The 22,019-nt window shown below is 31.8% G+C and overlaps 1 protein-coding gene across 4 annotated transcripts; it reads left to right on the forward strand.

Moving 5' to 3' along the window:
• The first annotated feature begins 813 nt into the window (after window positions 1–813).
• On the forward strand, window positions 814–21,995 carry LOC134248262 (organic cation transporter protein-like). 4 transcript variants are annotated; one of them, XM_062730678.1, is made up of 11 exons: window positions 814–927; window positions 12,146–12,313; window positions 13,539–13,767; window positions 14,220–14,323; window positions 15,143–15,297; window positions 16,824–16,992; window positions 17,209–17,427; window positions 17,864–18,090; window positions 18,231–18,412; window positions 20,254–20,405; window positions 21,780–21,995. In XM_062730678.1, the coding sequence occupies exons 2-11, from the start codon at window positions 12,171–12,173 to the stop codon at window positions 21,853–21,855; spliced, it is 1,656 nt and encodes a 551-aa protein (XP_062586662.1). In that variant the 5' UTR covers window positions 814–927; window positions 12,146–12,170; the 3' UTR covers window positions 21,856–21,995. The 4 variants fall into 4 exon arrangements, with proteins under 4 accessions (XP_062586662.1, XP_062586660.1, XP_062586663.1 ...); XM_062730676.1 differs by lacking the exon at window positions 814–927 and adding an exon at window positions 1,217–1,354; XM_062730679.1 differs by lacking the exons at window positions 814–927; window positions 21,780–21,995 and adding exons at window positions 1,217–1,354; window positions 19,782–19,832 and having other exon boundaries at window positions 20,254–20,385.
• The last annotated feature ends 24 nt before the right edge of the window (window positions 21,996–22,019 follow it).

Genomic DNA, 22,019 nt, shown 5'->3' on the forward strand with positions numbered 1-22,019 from the left:
GGCTAACATTTTATTAGTGAGCTGAGTGCTCAGAGTACTTCTAGTTTTAATCAATTTGAAGTTCTTGAATGGATCCACTATTTAAGGACTAGATATTATAATTCTTTGCTTATTGAATATTCAGCGTAAACTTTTCCCTGTCTTTTCTTCTATTGAATGAGGTCAAGAAATCTGCTTACATTATTTACCTCCCCCCCCCCTCGCTTGAAAAGCGGTATGGTATTATATTACTTAAAATCGGGATGTCCGTACTGAATATCATTTTGTGAGCTCATTGCTCAAAGTACCTCTGTTTAAATAATCATTAAACAGAAAAAAAAAACAGAAAAAAATGCATCAGTTAAATGTGTATTATTGCACTAGTTGTTGATATATCGCAAAAAGTCCAATTTCTTTTACTTCTCCTGCAGATTTTTACTAGTGGTTGCTATGTGTTTGTTGATACGGTGTACAGTATTGAGTAACATTGTTTCTCTTTCATTTTCTTCCTTCTTCTTTATGACAGCAATTAAAATCAAATGATCTGCTGTATTCTTTTATATGAATGCTACATGTTCTGCTGTGATATTCTGGCCTGACTAAAACTTGGGACAATTTGACCAAAATTCAAAATATGTATGAAAGATGAATTCAAAGAAAATGATACTGGTGCTAGCTACATGTTTAATGCAATCTCGTAAGATAGTAGAGCCGTCTCGTCAGAGCCTCCTAGTTTGTACACTTAATCTTATCTACTAGGAATTTACATATATTTGGAATGACGAATTACGAAGCATCTGAAATTTCATCGATATCAATAATCATGGTGCAGTCCGCCGTAAAGTATACAGTGTTATTGTAGTTAATTAGGATAATCATCTACACCACATGGGAGATGGTAATTAGAGTCCAGCCCATCTGATAGTTACAGCATTGTGATGACCAATGGTCAGTCGAATCTGGCATGACATCCATTAGATAGACATAATATTCTGATGCTACTTCCATTACGCTGAGTATTGCAAATTCATTAGCATAATTCAGAAAGATTACAAACAGCTATTAAAAGTGTTGCAAATCACAAACCTTAATGCCATAAAAAAATTAAATAGACAAATTCTCAAAATCAAACTGTAATCTGTTACATTTATTTATTTGCACATAATAATGAGAGAATGAACACTTGTAACATGTGTAAGACAAAGCCTTTTAGAATCGGCAAATACTACACCTTCTACACACGTTACTCAATATGAGTGTTACAGTATTATCTTACAGAATACAGTGATCCAAGCCAGGCATCGATGATCACAGGTTTAAGATCTCTGTGGATTAGATAGGATGATATAATAAAGGAGATTAACGAGGAATTAAGGTTAGTCAAGTTGTGTTTTTAAAATAAAAACTAACGAATATTTCGAGGAGAAGAGGTCCTATGGGGATCATCGCTATGCTCGAATGTTACGGAAAATGTTTTGTTTATAGAGATATCCTCTTAGAACCAACATTCAAAGAAAATGTAGAATGGTAAAATAATTATATAAACCAGTAAAGTATATAAAAAAGAATTGACAGACAATGGGAACTATATAGAAGTTGGCGTCATTGTAATATGTTCACTTTGTAAAAGAACATGACTTGTACATGTACTCGGTACTACTTTCAAATCTATTAGCATTCTACAATCCCTATTGTTGCTGATCTATACTGTTTATGTTTTGTGCCAATAAAGGTGCGATCCAGAAATAACAACGGATTATGAAAAGAAAAGTTGTTTTAATGTTTTAAAAACTATAAAGTACGGTCAGTTAAAACCGTTTTAATTACACCAAGAATTTAAAAGAATTACTAACTTTTAAATATCTTCATATAAATTAATAACTTGGTGACGATATTAAGACTATATTAAGTTTTATTGTAGTCGAAATAGTAAGAAAACTATTTTGAACTCTAATTAATAGGTCAGCTGAGTCATACAGAGGCTCTGGTGACGCATATAACCCGGGAACAGCTAGGCAGAATAAACTCGATACGATCTTTGTTCTGATGAATTGAAAAAGTACTATTCCTTTGAAATCATTTCATATTTTGCACTTGCATTTACCAAATATCTATACTTTGTATATTTTATCTAATAGATTTGATCGCAAACTTCAATTGTTTTTAGTCTTTGAAAGTAGAGTCATATTGTTAGGCATGTCACAAAGTAACATAGATTTCATAGGAGTAAAATTTGGAGGAATTTCGGATTGAACCATATAATTCAGTAAAAGTGTAGAACACGTTCTAGGACTCAGTGTGTGATATACATCTACATGTACGAGTCACCCGAGGAGCTCAAAGTCTTTATCATCTACATGACCAGTTTCAATGTTTAAATTCAACATTGTTTTATGCCCCCGTGTATTCAAAGATTCAGGGGTATATAGTTTTGCCATGTACGTTGTCTGTCTCTTTCTCCACAAAAACCTTAACCTTTCACATAACTTTTGTAGGGCTATGGATTTCAAATTTCTTAAGTGTATCCATTGTGAGATGACCCATCAGTGGTATCAATTAAATGTCGAAGCACAAGTTCGAAATCTCAGATGATCCCTTGAAATAATGATTTCTCCCTCGTACGTTTGACAGCAACGGTCAAAGTTGCATTGAAATTTTTCATAAACGTTTGAGATCATAAACGTAAGAGTTCTCCCCGTTTATTCAATTCAAAATTTGTTTGCTGTTGACAAGTGCGCATTGAATATGAAAAAAAGAATGGTTATACTGGTACAAATTCCTCCACATCTATGAAATTTTAGCTCTTAAGTGCAGTGTGCATATCATTGTGAGGTTATCGGATTGTTTACGGAACAAGAATTTACTTTTAAATTGAAATCCGTACTAATTCTTGGACAAATTGAGGACAGATTATTTTTGCGAAACAGTCCATATCTTTTGATTCAACATTTTGTTTGAACACGTTTGTTGATTATGATTATTTTAAAAGCTCGTAACTATAATTAATCACAACCATATAGACCTAAATTTAAGGGTTTCAGAGGTCAAGTAAACCCCGTGTACTACAGTTTAAAGATTTCGCTGCCTATGGAAGGGCTATATCGTTAGTATTTTAAACCTTTTGTGATTTCACAATGAACGTTTGGTTCGCCTTCCTTGATTCCTGATAGAATTTAAAGATCTGTGGTTTGAGTCATACAAAGCTATACAACAAGTAACTCATTTTTTGTTAAAAATCTTCATAATGTACTTATCTTTAAGTCTCAGTCTGCTACCAATCATTCGGATTTTCGGTTTAGTATAAAACTGAAGTGTTGGACTCTTATCTTTTCAAAGGCATAGATCACTACAGGTAAGTTTTAAGTTGTTAGTGGAGACTAAAACATTATAATTATAGATATTTGAAGCGAAAATCTAAAATTGTACAAATATCTACTAACAATGTAACATGGAGTAATATTTTACAGACACATTTTATGAATATGAAAAACATCTAATGAGTAGGCGATTTTAATAAAGTGTATTTAATTATCACAAAACTATATTTAATTCTGGATGAGTTTTCCATCAGGACAATACTGTGCAAAACATTATGTATAATGTCATGTTCATTTCAATTTTTTTTGTCACATTTGCTTAAATTAGTTTATTGTCTCCGTATTTCATACTGAAATTCTTAAAACCTTGACAAAAAATTCAAGGATTGAATTTATATAACAGAGTTATGATAGCTAAACATTAAAAATTTGTTGTGAATAGGGGCCTTCAAAATAACTTTTTTTCTCTCATTCAGATTTCTGCTTGAAATTACATGTATATCTGATTTATTAGAACTTAAGTTTGGTTAATTGTAGTTATACCTTCCGATTTAAAAGTGGGAGGGTATATAGTGATTGAGATGTCCGTCCGTCCGTCTGTTACGCTTTGGGTTTCCCATCTCTTATCCGTGTCATTGAAATTGAGACTTTCGCATAATCTTTGTTCCACAGTGCCATTTTGTACCTTCAATTTTACATTTTGATCGGACCCATATTTCGGGTTTCCCAGAGTAAAACATGTACACGGCCATTCTTTCTGTAATATTGAAGGTATCCATCTCTTATGCGCAACTCCTCCCATACCTCTGAATAAAATTTAATGTTATTTTCACAGACTCTTTATTACATAATGCCATTGTGCACTTTCTATTTTACTTTCTGATCTAACACTTATTTATTTCTGGTGTCCCAGAGCAAAACATGGAGTTTGCCATTATAACCATATGGGAGGCAGGGGGTATTATTTAGTGAGCTCAATTTCTCACAGTACCTCTAGTTACTCCGGTATTGACTCTAATTTTCACAATTAACTTATTGACCAGAAATTTGTTTATTACTAATAATTGAACTTGTGTAATCAATACAAAGAAACCAATTCTTTATTCACTAAAAATCAAATCACTGGTACATGTACAAGAGGTACATATTTACAAACAAAACTTACAGTCAAGGGTCAAGAAATAGACAAGTAGATAGAGAAATATGAAAAAAGTGAGATAAACATATAGTCAGTTATATATAAAACACATGGAGGATTCAATAAGGACTAACAGTTTTGCAATTTTCTTGATAAATTTTGACAATGATTTTTGTATTTCTACATTATTACTTTTCATTAGTTCATTAAATTTGAAAGTGTTAGGATTTTTACAATATATATTTTGGCTAAATATTTTTTCTGTCATTCGAAAAGTACTTGCATTCCATAACATAATGATATTCATCACCAACAGTTTTACCATCACAAATGGTACATATTCTTAAATTTCTGTCAATTTTATGCCATCTACATGTACCCTATTCAATTGGCAAATGGTGATTACACGTTCGCAGTTTTGTAAGTGTAACTCTTGAATCTTTTGGTAAACTCAGCAGATAATTTTCTAAACCAAAGTTTGCTTTAAAAATTCTATAAAGCATAGAGGCTCTGTTAGCACTAGTACTGAGTCCACTAAATGATATCCCGGCCTACCATATGATACTAATGGCAAAGTCCATGATTTGCTCTTGGAGACCCGAAATAAGTGTAAGATTAAAAATTATAATTATAGGAAGTGCACAATGGTATTGTGGAATTAATAATCTGTGTATGTATCATTGAATTTTAATCAGTGATAGAGGAGGAGTTGCGAATAAGAGATGGTACCCTTCAGTATTATAGAACAAATGTCATTGTTCATATTTTGCTGGGAGAAACTCAAAATATGTGTCGGATCAAAAATTAAAATAAGAGATGCACAATGGCACATGTAATAAAGAGTCTGAGAATGTCTCATTAAATTTATCAGTGGTTTATAAGAGGAGCTGCGGACAAGAGAAAGGTACCCTAAAGCGTAACAGACTGACGGACGTACAGACAGACAGACGGACACCCCGAACACTATATACCCTCCCACATTTCAAGTGGGGGTATATGAAATATGGACACCTAGGTGGCATTTCACTATATACGTGGATTGGAGCTGTTTGGTAAGCCTGTACATGTACTGGATAATGTTAACTTTCAGTGATGTTTACCATGTCCTATAAACTTCATACTTTAGACAAACAGTTGCATATTTATACCCCCCTCCCCCATTTGAGAAGTGAGAAGGGGTAGAAGGGGTATATAGTGATCGGGATGTTATGCTTTCGGGCACCCATCTCTTCTCCGCAACTTTTCTTATACCAGTCAGTGAAATTCACTGAGACTTTTACAGATTCTTTGTTACATAGTGCCATTGCGACCTTCTACTAGTATTATATCATATACCTAGTAGTGTATCAGCCCTGATACAGGGCTTTTTGGACAAGGCGAGACAGCGCCTGGGAAGTAAGGCTGTCTCGCCCTCAGGGCTGAGATATCTCTGTCTCGGCCCGTCGTCAAGGGGCTGTCTCGCCCTCAAATTTCAAATCATTATTTCTGTTTAAGGTCAAGATCTAGTAAATAGCTTGAGACTAATTTTTTGGTTCTAGATCCATTATGACGTCATAATCAATTTCAACTTTCTTTTTCCCGTACTTTACGGCTTTACCACAGTTATGTAGAAAATAGAGTATTTTCATATCATTCAATTTGAAATCATATGAAAAGTTAACCGGATACCTATATTAAATTTGATATTGATTTAAAGAAGAGGACATGTACATACTAATTACCGTTTTCTGTGAGACTGTAGGCAATCTGGATACATTTCCTTTGCCGAATACGAAAAAAAAAACTCTCATATTCATGACTGGTTTTTGTTAATTTTTCATTGAAAATAACAGTTTAAAATACAGTTTTTCATCTTGTTTACCTATAAATTATGCCCCGAAACACATTTTTTGACCAAGCTAAAGTTGTAAAGCATCAATAAAGGAATCAATTTCTCAAGTTTGATAAATCTGTAGGCACCTTTCATTTACTAGATCTTGACCTTAAGTTGTGTAAATTAAAAGTAAAAATCATATTGAAGTATTAAGAGAAACATTATATATCGAAAAATTTAACCAGAATCTTTAAAAAATATTTATTCATAGTAGAATTTTGAGAAAATTGTTTTTAAAAAGTGCGCCAAATGATAGCACTTGTGACGTAAGAGAGGTAATTCTTGTTTACTTCTAGGACAGCAACAAGTCATGTTTTGAAAAAAAATGGACGTTTATTTGCTCTGACAGTAAGAAAATACCAAGTTTCCATTTAATGTGCCATTTTTAATTTAATATATATGGTAAACAAAACAAACATTTACTATAAATCTCAGACTTATAATTTTTTAACGATTCGTTGGAGAAGTTGTAACCCCGGTTCGATCCAAAGTGAAAGTAGAATATTTTTTAGTTTGGGACCTTTTAAATCTTTGTTATCTAATGTGCTTCGAAATGAAATGTTTCAAAACACCTGGAATATTCTTTTTAATGACCAGACCATGCAAATCTTTCTCGTAAATGATTATTCACCGTCAAGCAATATCTCCGGCACATCGAAATAAAGAAAGATAACTCTAATTTTCTTACGACAAATTTATATAAACTTCTTGATCGAAAAATATCTGAATATTTGTTCTTTTCTTTGGTTTTAGATATATGATATAAACAACATCACACCACTGTTTTGCCATCGTATCAGCCCTGCATGGTCTCGGCCCGCGCCCTCCGGGCTTGGGCCGATACCAACCGCTCGGGCTGATACCAGGGCCGAGATCAAAACAGCAGTGTGATATTCTATATTTCCTTTTAGATCGGAGACATATTTTGGATTTCCCATGGACAAAACTTGACACTGACAGTTTTTTTATGACATTGAAAGGTACCCATCTCTTATCCACAACTCCTCCTATACCACTGAATAAAATTTAATGACACTTTCACAGATTCTTGATTATAATGCCACTGTGCACCTCAAGGAGACCCCTGATACGTAGAGCATATTTATTGTAACCATAAAATGAAATGAAACCATAACAATGCAATGCATTATATCCTCAAATGATTAAACCATCTTTTAAATTCTTTAAAAGTATTAATTATCTTAAGTAGCTAGATTCTTACATGCGATTCTCAGTCAGTGCATACCCCCCTTATTTCATGATAGGACACGCTGAGAAATGCATTCAGCTAGGAACGCCTTGCAGATAAAGCTTTGATAGAATTCGAATTACAATAGCGTAGAATAAAAGATTTAAATTCCTGTTAACATCTGCACATGTTGCCTTTGTAATACACACAATTACATTTCTGACATCAAATTAACATTATCAACGAAAATCTTGAATGCGTATTGTAAGAATCGGTGTCATACATTTTATCCTCATATATTGAGAGAGAGAGAGAGAGAGAGAGAGAGAGAGAGAGAGAGATATCAACAATTACCTAGGTTGCACATAAAACTTTAAGTCCAATATGTGATGCTAGAGAGAATAAATTCAACTTAGTACAGAAAAAAAGCACAGAACAATTGTGTATATGTTTGTGTGATGGGGAAAAAGATAACAAAAGAACTTATATATTGACCATTGAACTTGAAGCTACCCTAGTATTTCTTTCACCTTTATGGAAATAATAGGTTTATTTGCCACAAACACAAACGTGACAAAGTCATTTAAGTCATTTATGGCATTAGGATAACATGTATATATCACAATGTTGGCAGAGAAAACCATTTATAAATTTATTTCAGATAAAATTATATAATGTTTCATCGGTGGGGTGAATTCTAAACACATTAATATTTTTAGAGGTTTTACAACTTTTTATGGCATAAATTTAATTGCAAAAGCTTCTCGAAGTATCGTTAGAAATTTAAGTTTCAACCACAAACATGCGTATGCATTCATGATCCACCGAAAATTGTATAAATTTTCATTGCAAAAGCCAAAGATTATTAGTTACATAGTCTAAAAATGACAAAATTATTATGATGACCTTTTGGTTAGTAAATTTCATACCTGTGTGAATTTTCATTGCAAACGCCTAATTTAAAAGCCTTTCAAGATATCGTGCGGAAATTAAAGTGTTACAGACAGACAAAAATGCAACTGGCGGACGGGCGAACGATGGATGGACGGACAGACAGACCGAAATTAATACCCCCACTTTCAGTGAATTTCATTGCAACGTGTATTGGTATCAATCCTCTAATTTAACTTGTATCTCACTCGAGTCACTTTCATTCTCAATGTCCGCGTAGTGTACATTGCGGGGGGCTTCGGAAGAATTGTCATGCAATCGGCATCGAAAGCAAGTTTTGAATTTCATGTAGTGTTCAAGTGAGCTGTTAATGTACCGCTAGGACACAGGTTCCGGAGGTCGAAAGTTCAATCGGAGGTTGAGGCGGAACTTGTATGTTCTCTGTGTTTTCTATATACATGTATACATGTACGAGGGTTGTCCAAAAAGTTCGTGGACAATGACGTTTTTGTTAAAATAAATAGTTTTATATATATCTAATGTATATCAAAATATATAATTATGTATTTACATAACTGGTCAGAATGAAAATTTTAATAAATGATGGAAAACTAGATATTTTTTCAGTAAAAATGAGAGAGAGAAAGAATTTTCTTTATACATGTACATCTTTACAGACTTATGCGCATGGAAAAAGGTTAAAATGCCATAAACTCGTCACTTTTTTATAAACCTTTAATTTTGTTATTTTATCAAAACCTTAAATATTTAAAATGAAAGGTGCCTACAGACTTTTATAAAAAAGTTAGAAATAAATCCTTTATTTTGATGCGATTATTTACAACTTTATATTGGTCAAATAATGTTTTTTCAAAGTGCATAATTTGTAGGTAAACAAGGTCAAAAACTGTATTTTAAACTGTCATTTTCAATAAAAGATTAAGAAAATTTTCATGAATATGGGAATTTTTTTTTAACAAACGTGTATTGGTACAAAGGAAATGTATCCAGATTGCCTACATTCTCTCTCGAAGTGTAAACGGTAATAAGCATGTTAAAGCAAGTTTTGGCCTCTTCTTTAAATCAATATCAAATTTAATATAGGTACACAGATTACTTTCCATATGATTTCTCTGTGTTTTCTATATATACGAGGGTTGTCTAAAAATACCCTTTTTTCTAAATAATGGTTTTATATATAAATGTATATCAAAATATTATGAACAACCAAGAAATGATTGAAATTTTTATTATGAACTTAATATTTTTTTGAATATAGCACCAAAAATTAGTCTAAAGTTAAAATGCCATAAACTTTGATATAAAGTGATTATTTTCTATAAAAAACAAGTGAAAACTTAATGAAAATTATATGTAACACAAATAAATAGGCTATAATCGTTTTCTGATATCTATAAAGTATCGCTTACTACATGTATATAGACATTGAAAATACTAAACAAAAATTGTAACAAATATGTGTCAAAACTCGACAGAAAAAGCAATTTCGGCCTTCCGAACGGGACAACGTCCAATCAAAAAATTTTTTAATAAGGTTGAAACGACGTAATAGACAAACTACTTGTTAAAACAACTAAAATTATTGAAATATATTTAGTTTAAATTGATTTGAGATTGGTATATACGATTTTTCAACGGTGTGTACAAATTCAAAGACACTAAAAGAATTTCAAAAAACACAATTTTCATGTAATATGCTGAAAATGGAGATTTCTATTCATGACGTTGTTACAAATCTAGCACAGCGACGGACTGGGCTGTGCAGTGTGTGTATACAAACTGTTTATGTTGATGACGCTTGTAATTTTTTGTGCATTGTTTTAAATTTTAAAAATTAAACAAAATATAATTTATACTTACAGATTATTGATAGCATTTGGAAGTGTGGCGCCATAAAAAAGAAATGTAGTGCGTGTCCATGAACATGTGTTAAAATTAAAAATCCAAATGTTGACGTTAAAACGAAATTGGCTTGACGTCAGACTGGTCCGTGCGCACTATTCGCGACCTTTAAAGACCTTGATTTTTTTTTTTTTTTACAAAAAATATTAAGTTCCATAAAAAATTTAATCATTCTGACTTGGTTTTTCATAAGAAAGTTTTTGAAATACAATAGATATATAGAATAATTTATTTTAACTAAAAGTCAATTTTGTTAAAATTTTATTAGTTCTTGGGGGACGTAATTTCGTGTATTATAATGATATCTACAAAGGGAAATATGACTTGAAACCCCTCGTTCATAAATTCGTTGAGGATGATGATGTTAATTCGTGGATGAAGGGTACCCACGAATTACACGAAAATTGAACCACAACGAGATAAACTGATTCCTCAATATATTGAATAAGTACATTGATCTTTCAACTGACTAATAGTATCGTCATGTTCTTTTCAACTTGATCCGACAGAGCTTCATCATTGAGTTTTATTGCCAAATATATATTCTTTTAAAAGAAGAAAATTGAAAATGACAAAATAAATTCAAATTATTTTTTTTAATTAAAAGTCTCAAATCACTGTGAAAATTTAAAGGTTACGAGCTTCAACATAGCAAAGGGTATAGCAAAGCATAAGTCGTAGTATGTTTTGTGAATATCAATGTCAGGTAATCGTTTGTAATTAAAATTGACCTTTATACAAAAAGTAATGTGTTTTTCTCGTTCAAGAAAAACTAAAACTAAGAAAGGTTAATAACTTGTAAGGTATAAAATACATTGACACACTTAAAAACAATCTACGCAATTTGATGACAATGGTTTGATATAAATTCTCAGAACTTAAGAACGTTTTTCTTAAGCTAGAAGAAAGTTTGAATCAGCAGGTAGGATGTCTGATTTTGTCTTTCGATGTAAATCCTTATATGTGGTGGCACATCCCCCTACATAAGAAGTATAATATATATAACAGTGTTTACTTGCATATCTATGTTGGCATATTTTTAAATTTTAAGATAAATTATGTTAACATGCAAGAAATGTGTGTCAACATGCTAGCTAATTATGTCTTAATGCATGATACTTATGTTGACATGCAAGTTACAAATTCTTTTAGAAAACCTTCTTTTATAAGTTTCTAGCTTAGCTTGCCATTTTTCTGTTTTATGTAAACATGCAATATAATTATGTTAACACGCAAAATACTTATGGAAACACGCACTTGGTATTTGTGTGAACATGCGATTTATGTTAACATGCAACATTATTATGTCAATGTGCGGATTATTTACATGTGTATGTCAGCATGCAGCTCATCTATGTCAACTTGCCAGATTATTATGCTAAAATGCAGAAAAAAAAATAGATTCATACATGTAACATCTTGCATAATGACATAATTAACTCGCAAGTTAACACAATAATCTTGCAAGTTAACCAAAAGAAGTCGCATATCAACGTACTTACCGGTATGTTGCATCTTGCGGATATGATGTTAGATACTGACGTCTGTAGGTAAAATTACCCCTATTTGATTTATATTCTCTAACAAGATTAAGAACTTGCATGAAGACATACTTACCTTGAATCCTTGAATATGGACACATTTTTCTTGCACATTGGCATAATCTATCTTGTATGAAGTGAGCAGAAATATGCCTCCATACATAACAAAATGTTTCGTAGAAAATAATTATGGTTCTAAGCTGAGACTAGTTACCTCCCCTCTTCTTAATCGGACATTGTGTGTTTAATGAAAGCTAGTACAGAATTATTTTACTTATAAGTATAATCTTTCAGGACATAGCTCTGACAAGGACCGACAATGCGCTTTGACGACGCGTTGAAGTTGGTGGGTGAATTTGGGTTGTACCAGAAGCGTCTTTACCTGATACTATGTATCGTGGCTATCAGCAATGCCTTGTTTATGATGGGACTCATCTTTCATCTCTATACTCCAGACCATAGGTATGTTCCCCAAAAAGTTATTTTTATCTACCTTATACTATTATTCCTTAAATACGATATGCAAAACTGAGATAATATCCGATTGGAATATGGAAGTAGAAGACATTTTGCGTAAGAATAAACAAATCCTAGTTATAGGACTTAGGACAGTGTAAGCTAACAGGATGCTTACCATCCTGTTTCTAGAGATGTTATAACAGGAATAGAAACTGAACACTTCTAAAGATTACATGTATCATCTTAACTTTTGCACAATTCACTTTGAGCAAATTTTTATAACGTTTTAAATTATGTTTTATTTTTTTTAAATTTCATGGATTATGTAAAAATTTATCGTATAATTTGTTTATTTAAATCTGTTCAGTTTACCCAACGTGTAAATGAGTATTAAGCGGCCGTCTTCGACACGACTCTTCAATAGAGAACCACTGAAGAGCTACATGTACTGTACGATCTACTTTCTGATTTATAATGTTTAGTTTATAAAACTCTTTCCAAACATTTATGTCGTGTTGACCTTCAGAGGGTTGGCCAATGAAATAATAATTTAAATAATTTTCCCAAAACCGCCAAGCTGCCCAACCAAATAAATTTATTTTGTCTCCTGCATTCAGGAAAATTCAGGAAAATAGTGGAATATTGAATCTCATTCGTTGTTAATCGGTTCGTCTGTTGGTAAAAACTTTTTTTCCATATTTTCACTGTACATTACTTATGACAAAACTTTTCAAATTATACTATGATTTTAACGCAATATCCGAAACTGTTACTCCTGTTAAAAACTTTTCGGTTCTATCATGATATTTTAATCTTTTAGATAAAGAGATATTTTATATAATTATGCATTTATGTGATGGACGGACATCACAGGACAAACAAACTAGACATAGAATTACAATATGCCTTAAATGAACCTTAGATGAATGCAATACAATGACTAAGACATCGAAAGCGATGTACTACAATTCTTTGAATTCACTTATTGTACAGTGTTGGATGATGCTATTTTTAAATTCTGTTTTATTTATTCTTGAAATTTTGAGGTTGTAAGTTCGTATGCGTATGAAAACGCATTTAGGTGGCGAGGAATCTCGAGGTACTGTCGGTTTCATCTCAATTCAATATTGAATATAGGTTATCCAAAGCTAAAACAAAACCGATAATAATTCAGAATGGTATTGAATACATTTTATGTGAAGCTAAATTAATTGTTATTGTTATTTAGGTGTAAAATACCTGGGCTAGAAAATGACACCTGGGAAATTCAAAGTCCAGCGCATGCTCATCTCATTAATTTGACCATTCCTCCATCAAATATGCCTCTTTTTGAATATGACCGATGTCACGTGATTGACATGCGCACATCTGGAAACCACAGTGGAACTGCAGGGGTCATAGAGTGCAGTGAATGGGTGTACGATACCAGTGTTTTCTACGTGACATTTACTTCAATGGTAAGCAACAGTTGTACAAAAGTTAAAAAGCAAAAGACATCATGAATCAGAGTTAGCACTTAACTATGAGGTGCTGATTTGGTATTTACTGCCAAAAAGTGATATCATCTTCAAATAAGTGATATCACCTATTCAGTTGCTGATATCACCTATTCGAAAAGGTGATATCACTTATTCGAATAGGTGATATCACTACATTCGAATACATGTAGGTGATATCATCTATTGGAAATTAATAGGTGATATCACCTATTCGAATAAGTGATATCATCTATTCAAATAGGTGATCTCATTTTTTGGCAGTAAATACCAAAATGGCGCCTCATACTATACCATTTTTCATCATATTCAATAATGAAAATACAAACTATTTTACAATTTAAAGAAAAACAATTAAAAAATTTACATTGATTTGAAGTTGATTAATGAGGATTAAATCCCTGTTTCTGTAGCATAATCTGGTGTGTGGAGACAAATGGAAGACGTCAATGATCCAGGCTGTGTATTTCCTCGGTGTTCTTTGTGGGGATCTGGGTTTTGGTATGCTGGCTGACGTGTAAGTCATTGTCTTCATTTCTTACCTGTGTGTTACATTTCATTCGATCTAGTCATGATAAATATTTTAATCATTCTATATATGTTTAAAGAAAGTTTATGGGGCGGATTATGGCTCTTTGGTGATCTTTAAATCGTGAATGCGCGTTTTGATTTTATTGACTAAATAAAGTCTTTTCTGGGTAACAAAATTGACGTGCTTTTAAGATTTCAAAATATAAGATGTAAACATGATCACTTTTGTTAGTTAATAAATAAAATCGTCAGAACAAAGCATAATCGTTTTCTTTAAGAATCATTGAATTGCTGAATTGTGTGTCAGAATATCTATATGTAATGTTATAAATGTTAATAAGATTTATGATCTTCATTGCTTACATGTAATATTTTCAGTTTATAATTCATATCCTTTAAATGCTTTTCAGTATAAATAAAATGAGAGCATAACATGAACTGTGAACTCAGAAAAATTATTTGACATGATAGAAATGAACCGAGTGCATAAAATTTACTTAGAACTTATTTGCAAAAGAGGAACTTTGTGGTCCCCCAAAATTTATTCATTAAAGAACTTTGAAATTGACTTGTTCATGTACACCTGCTTGACAATTTCGACTTTGTCCTTTGACAAGATAAACATGATAAAGGATCATGTTTTATGATAATTAAAAGAATAACAAAACTGAAGATAGCAAGATAATGGAATAAAATTTTATTGAAAAGCATTGAAATACTGAAAAGCATCCAGAACACTTCTCAGTTTCATTTTATCAAACATTATTTTCCGAAACGACACATTTCTTACAATTATTTTTAACAGTATAGGACGCCGCACTACATTCACGCTGTGCGCAGTGATATTGACCGGGGTGTCGTTTGGTGCCTCCTATGCCCCGGATGTCATCAGTCTAACAATTCTGGAGTTCATGTGTGGTGCAGCCATGCATGCCGCCTTCATTATAGCCTGTATATTAAGTGAGTGACGTCATTATCAATAATTTGTTGTGTGAGTACTGAAGCCCTTTCATAACCTATTAGAAACGTTTTGGATTTGAAATGAGGAATTTGATTGAAAGAGTTTATTACATTATGCATATTTTGAGATATTAGTTCAAATGAATTTGATCCTTTTTTCAATTTTTTGTAAGCAATTCTAATAGTGAAAATTATTAATACATTTTCACAGACATTAAAATTCGTTATATTAAATTGCATTTTTTAAAACAAATGGATCAAAGAATTAGTTTCTTTCTGAATCTGTTATCACAATCAGATATACCGGTACATGTATGACATTTACAATTTAGAAATAAAAAAAATATTTAGTAAATTTTTTTTTGCATTATAAATTATACACATTCAATCACAAAATTTAGCAGGAAATGTTATGTCAATTGAATAACACTAGCATGAACACATTTTTATGATAAGTCGACAAAAAGATCTAACAAGTCAACATAATTATCACACAAGTCGACATAATGATAAGAAAACAACAAAAATTAAAAAAATGTTGGCAGAAATATGCCTTGCAATAAATGTAACCGATTTACTCTAATGCTACTCGAAATGAAAGAGTCACAGCGAACTATTTATAGCACAGTTAAAGTGAAACAAATGATAGGGGAATCAGTTCAACATAACAATGAAGATTAAAGTAGAGTCAATACGTGCAATGAGCCCAAAACCTTAAAACCTTCCCCACTCTTATATGATCATGACTTCGATGACAAAATATATATATTTCTTAGCAGTATGTAAATAAGGTTCTGGAAGGTAAAATTTTCATTAATTTCAATCAATGGTGTAGAGAAAGTCTATCACTGATGTTGGTGATTGACATACCCCTTGTGTCCGACATGTCAATATCACTATCTGTCAGTAAAGAAATATTCAACGTAAGTAGTCAGTTAGTCGGTGACATAGATGTCCGTTAACCTAGAAGTCTCTTACTTAAATATTAATGACACTAGCAATCGATAACTTTGATATCGATTATTGGTACAAGAAGTAAATGACTTTGAAATCTCCAATTTTTGCAGTTAGTTCTTTTAACACCAGTAATCAAAGTCTAAAATATCTCTAAAACCAGCGGCTTATGATTTACAAATCCCTGATACATGTATCAGCATGAAGTCTATGACTGATAAATATTTCTTTCATTTGTTGTCAGTTTAGACTGAACTTTTACGCTTAATCCATGTTGAATAAGCAACAGTGGTTGTTAATATGGATAAAAACATCTGTGCCTCTAGAACTGATATCTAAAACAAATTAACACAATTATTGCCCCTTGTGTACATGTAATTAAACGTGCTTGACAATTAACTGTTTCTTATCTGTTAGAAAATAAAAAAAAAACTTTCTCAATAATCAAACAAAAAAAAAACGAAAATGCAAGGACAGAACTTCCTTGTGAAACAATTTTTTGATAAGAAATTGTGCCCCTAAATTTCTAAATAGATTAGTTACCCTGTCAAATTAACTTGATTCTTTTTCAGGCATTGAATTTGTCGGTCCATCCAAGCGGGTATTTGTTGGAGTTCCTATCCACATGTTTTTTGCAACCGGAATTGTCGTTCTTTCGGGCTTTGGTTACTTCTTCAGAAATCATCAACAGGTGCAGATTGCTACAGCATGCACGTGTATTATATACATGTTCTATTGGTGGTAAGTTCAAATTTGTGTTTATTTGTAACTTTGAGCTCTTTCAAAGAATGACTGTTCAAAATTTATTCCTTTTTCATAAAACCCCTAACACTGTACATAGGACATAGGATTTCATTTAATTTGAACATGTATTATTGACAATATGTCACATGCATGTCTTTCTTACGTACAACTTTGCACATTGCTTTTTTTTATGACTTGAGAACAATATTTCAGGATAATTCCCGAGTCTGCACGTTGGTTGGTCACGCAGGGAAAATACAAAGAGGCCTCAGCTATCTTAGAGAACATAGGGAAAGTTAACAAGAAGGCTATTGAGGGAGAAGGCACAATATTTGACGAGAAGACCCTGGAGTTACCTAAAGGAGCACAGCTCTGGCATCTGTTTCAGCATCGGATTTTGTGTATTCGAACACTCATTATTTTTTTCAACTGGTATGTCAAATTTGACACGGTCCAATTATTATTAGAAGCTATAAACTGAAAGAAAAGTAAGGATTCGTCTCCTTTACAACTCTTTAAATCAGCTTTTAAGATTTTTTTTTACAAATATGGAACTACGCCTTTAAGGTTACTGAATGGTCATTGAAAGGTTTGCAAAGGTTACTGCAAGGCGGAAGTCTCATTTCATAAGTTATCTTCCATTTGACCGAATGTCCGGGTTTTATCTTCTGTTTGTATCCGACCTGAAATTTTTTCTACGATTATGCAGACTTGTCAGTTTATCTTCTTTGATTTAAGATCACTAGCTGTAGAAATATGTCTTACATTTTGCCTTGAGAGTGATCTATTACAACAGTAAATCTTGTTCCTTATTTTATAATAGGATGATTGTGTAAAACAGTAGATCTTGTTCTTTATTTTGTAATAGGATGATCGTAAGTATGATGTATTATGGAGTCACTATGCACGCTCGTTACCTCGGGGGGAACTTCTTTCTCAACTTTTTTATCATGGCTGTTGTTGAATATCCGGCAAATAGCTCGACTATTTACTTCCTGGAGAGGTTTGGGCGGAAGAAGACACATTGTGCCTGTATGTTTGTAGGCGGCATAGCTTGCCTGTTGACAATATTTACTGTTCTATATGGCGGCGCAGGTGAGTAAAGATATAGATGTACTCTTTAATGTTTAGACCAAAGAAATCGTAAAATGAAGCTGTCGATCACTATGTGTTATCTAAATACATTAAATTTGATTTAACGTGCATTTTAAATGTTTTGTTTGCATTTTATGTAGAAATGGAGCCAGCTACAATAACACTCGCCGTCATAGGGAAGATGGGGAGTGCTGCGGCGTTTGGGGTCATCTACACTTTTTCAGAGGAGCTTTTTCCCACCGTTGTCCGGAATGGGGGGCTGGGTGCTAGCTCAAGTGTAGCGAGAATTGGGGGGATGCTGGCGCCCTACGTGGCAAAATCGGTAAATAAAATTTCATGAATGAATCACCTTGAATGAAAATATTGTATATAATCAGTATTCATTAAGTAATACACCAATATGCATTGTATATAGGGGCAAGATTTTTGTTAATACAATGTACATCGGGTATAGTATTTATTAAATAAAACACAGTGTTCTGTGTATACCTCGTTTAAATATCTTTTGCATGTGCATGAAAATGTCCTCAAAATTGGGGAATCTTAATTTAAAAGCACGAAGAAATAAAATGCCTATGTCCCATAAGTATGTTAAACAACTTCTACCAAGTACAAGTATTAATTTTAGCCTTTAATTTTCCCCTCATCTTTGACACGAGCATATTATTGTTACATGTATCTTATATATATAATTTATATAAATAATGAATTCTTTTAAAAGATTTTTTTTTTTACTTTTCGGAATAATGTTTCTTACGTAGTTAGATACAGGGTGTCCAGAATAAGACACTGTGTAATCTTGTCTGTTTTTTTCTTGTATCTGTTTGATATCCATATGCGTGCACGAAGTCTGCTATAAATTACGTATCATTTCCTGAAATTAATTTTTTAAGGAATCATTAAGAAATTAAAATGTATAAACGCGTACCCCCTCATTCTGAAGACACAAGGCCTAAAAATATAACTCAAAATGAGCCGATATTTTCATCGAATAACGCAGCAAGCATGGCCAATTAATTTTATTACTCTCTAGCAGCTATTAAAGAAAAAACCGAATCTCTCAGTGATATAGGAAGAAATATCTATGGATCGATCTCTCACCCTATTTTAATACTCTGTATATACTTCACCATATGTAAGAGGTAATTCAATATTTCGAGCTGTTTGCACAAATTAGCAATATGATATCAAAAACATAAATTGTAGTTATATCTTAATTAGGAAGTATAATATATATTGTATCTGTACTTATTACATAAATGTAGGAAAGAGTCAGAAACTTTGACACAGGTGAGACCAAAAATGAATATTATTTAATCTGCAATATTTGTCTTAATTATGAATTAAAATGTATGATATGTTAACACTTGTCGCTGCAAGTTGACCCGATTAGGCGATGATCGAAGAATTTCAAGACGTTTTTCAAGTAAAAATAAGGGTTTCACATATTGTTTACTTTCTTATGTTTACGTTTAGGGTATAAATACAGGGTTATGTAATTATTGTATGCTTATTATTAACACCCACTCAGCAATTTCAATAAGCTGAATTACTCTGTTCATCTTTTCGAAGAAATAAAGTAGAATTTCGCCATGTTTGGTCAATTTGTAACGTCAACAAACAGGCCTAGTTAGAAATAAATCAAATTTTAAAAAATCGACTAAATATATCTTATTAAATAATTCTTACAGCTGACCAAAAATTGTATACCTGCAACTGCAATATACGTGTAAACAAGCTAGGTAAGTTGAAAAAAATAAACACTGAAAATTTATTTCAGATTTCCCAGTAGAAAAGAAAGAGAGTTTTCTTTTCGTTTGAGTTATAATGTGTCTTTTTTCATTATTTTAGCTGCAGTTTAGGGTCTGATGGAGAACAAGTATCAATGATCATAATTGTTATATTTGTAGATAAACTCAGAATTAATCCATGCTACTTTTTCCTTGTAGATTATTCAGAGTTACGTTGTGTTTTTATATAGAATATTGCAAAAAAGAAGTTCTCTGTTATGTAAAAAATATGGTAGACAATTTATTACACTTATAAAGTTGGAATAAAAGAACATGTTTGATTTTATGTTTAATAAAATACTTACATACGTAAATATTGTGTTTACATTATTCTGATTTATAATATATTCATAGAAACTGATCTATTTTATAGGGTGAGGAAATCGGCGGAGATTTCGGTAAAGCCTTCCCTCTTGTTGTATTTGGTGCAGTCAGTATTCTGGCGGGCTGCCTAGCTCTAGTTTTACCAGAGACCCTCCATAAAAAATTACCCGAAACCATCGAGGACGCTAAGATATTCGGATCGTAAGTATCCATTACAAAGCTTTTAATTACTAAAAAAAATGCTTATAATACTTGTAACATAAAGTGTTCCCAGAAAGAAATAAGATTTTTTGTACTATATTTAATTTATTATTAAAAGTATTGCAATAATGGGACGCCCGAAAAACATTGTACATAACGTTTTCAGAGAAGTAATATTGTGTGCAATGTATTTTATTGAATATATTGCATTTATGAAACATGATATTGTCTAATTTTACTCTTTTATCAAATGACTATAGCCATTTGGTCTACTTTATTATGATACGCGCGGTTAGCATGGTTAACCCCTCTTCATTCTTTACTTCATGTTACTTGATGTTGTCGAAATTGAGTGCTTTTGTAGAAAAGAGAGCCTATTCAAGAAACGTTTTATCGAGGGATTATAAAACCCGATTATGTTTCTGAAACATAATTATTTCACGATGTTCTTTTTATTGTGTGGTACTAATTATTGTAAAAGAAAGAAGTGCTGTAAAGAAGAAAAATTGATAGGCCAAGAAAAATATCAATTACAGATATGAGCTGACCTGAATTTCCAAAAATATTAACTAACACTATGTTAGTTGTCTACGTTTCTTTACACTTTGCCTTCAATTTGTCTCCTATTTTCAACATAATCTCAAACAAGCAAAGGTAGATGGTAGAATACCCAGTGATTAAAAAAAACTTATAAACAATCTTTTGAGTTTATACATCTTAAACGGACTATCTCTTATCAAAAAGATTCTTTTTATTATTAACATCGACAGGGAAAAAACAAGGTAAAAAAAGAGTGATTCTTGAAAATTATACATAACATAGACAAATGGGAATAGTTAACCTTTGATAAAAATAGAAAATAAAGCTACAAATATTTACTATTATTTTGTCATAGATATCACAAAATCTCAATGATTTCTGGAAACAATGAAAATTACTTTAAGCCACACTTTTTAAAGAAAAGGTTATTGTCTTTGAATTCAGTACTTGAAAAAAGAAATTTATATGAATTTTGTGTAATCGACTTTTTTAAGATGAATGTGTTGAATAAATAAAAATTTGAATTTGATGAAATGATATGTGAAACGATGTTTTTTTTTTCATTTGTTCGAATGTGAACAAGAGTGTGTTAAAATTCCTTTTTACATTTAGTCCCATTTATATAGAAAGTTGAAAAATTGAATAAATAAAGATTATATATCTTTAATTGTATTGATGTTCAAGAACAAGTAAAAAATGTTATATTAAATTTTTACATTCAAAAAAGTTCATAAACAATTTGGACTCAACACATTTTGTTCTATTAATTAGTTTTAAGAATATTTTGATTTTTGAATGAAATACTTATATCTTGTATTCTTCTTCTATTTGTAGTGAAAAACATCCAGTATATGAAAGCGTCGAAATAGATTATAAAGACAAAGAAGAAGAAAATGGGAAATTATTATAGGATGTGGCATAAAAATAAGTCATAAACAGCATGTTCCTGACTCAGATATGATGTAGTTTACTACGAGTAAGATTATACATCTACCAGGTCATCTGAATATTTGTGCAGCGTAATTTTTCAATAAAACTGATAAATCAAGAGCGTTCGTTGTTTTATGAGTGAAA

Source organism: Saccostrea cucullata, unplaced genomic scaffold, assembly GCF_032062105.1.
Source record: "Saccostrea cucullata isolate Sc308-1 unplaced genomic scaffold, CSIRO_AGI_Scuc_v1 ctg3816, whole genome shotgun sequence".
NCBI lineage: Eukaryota > Metazoa > Mollusca > Bivalvia > Ostreida > Ostreidae > Saccostrea > Saccostrea cuccullata.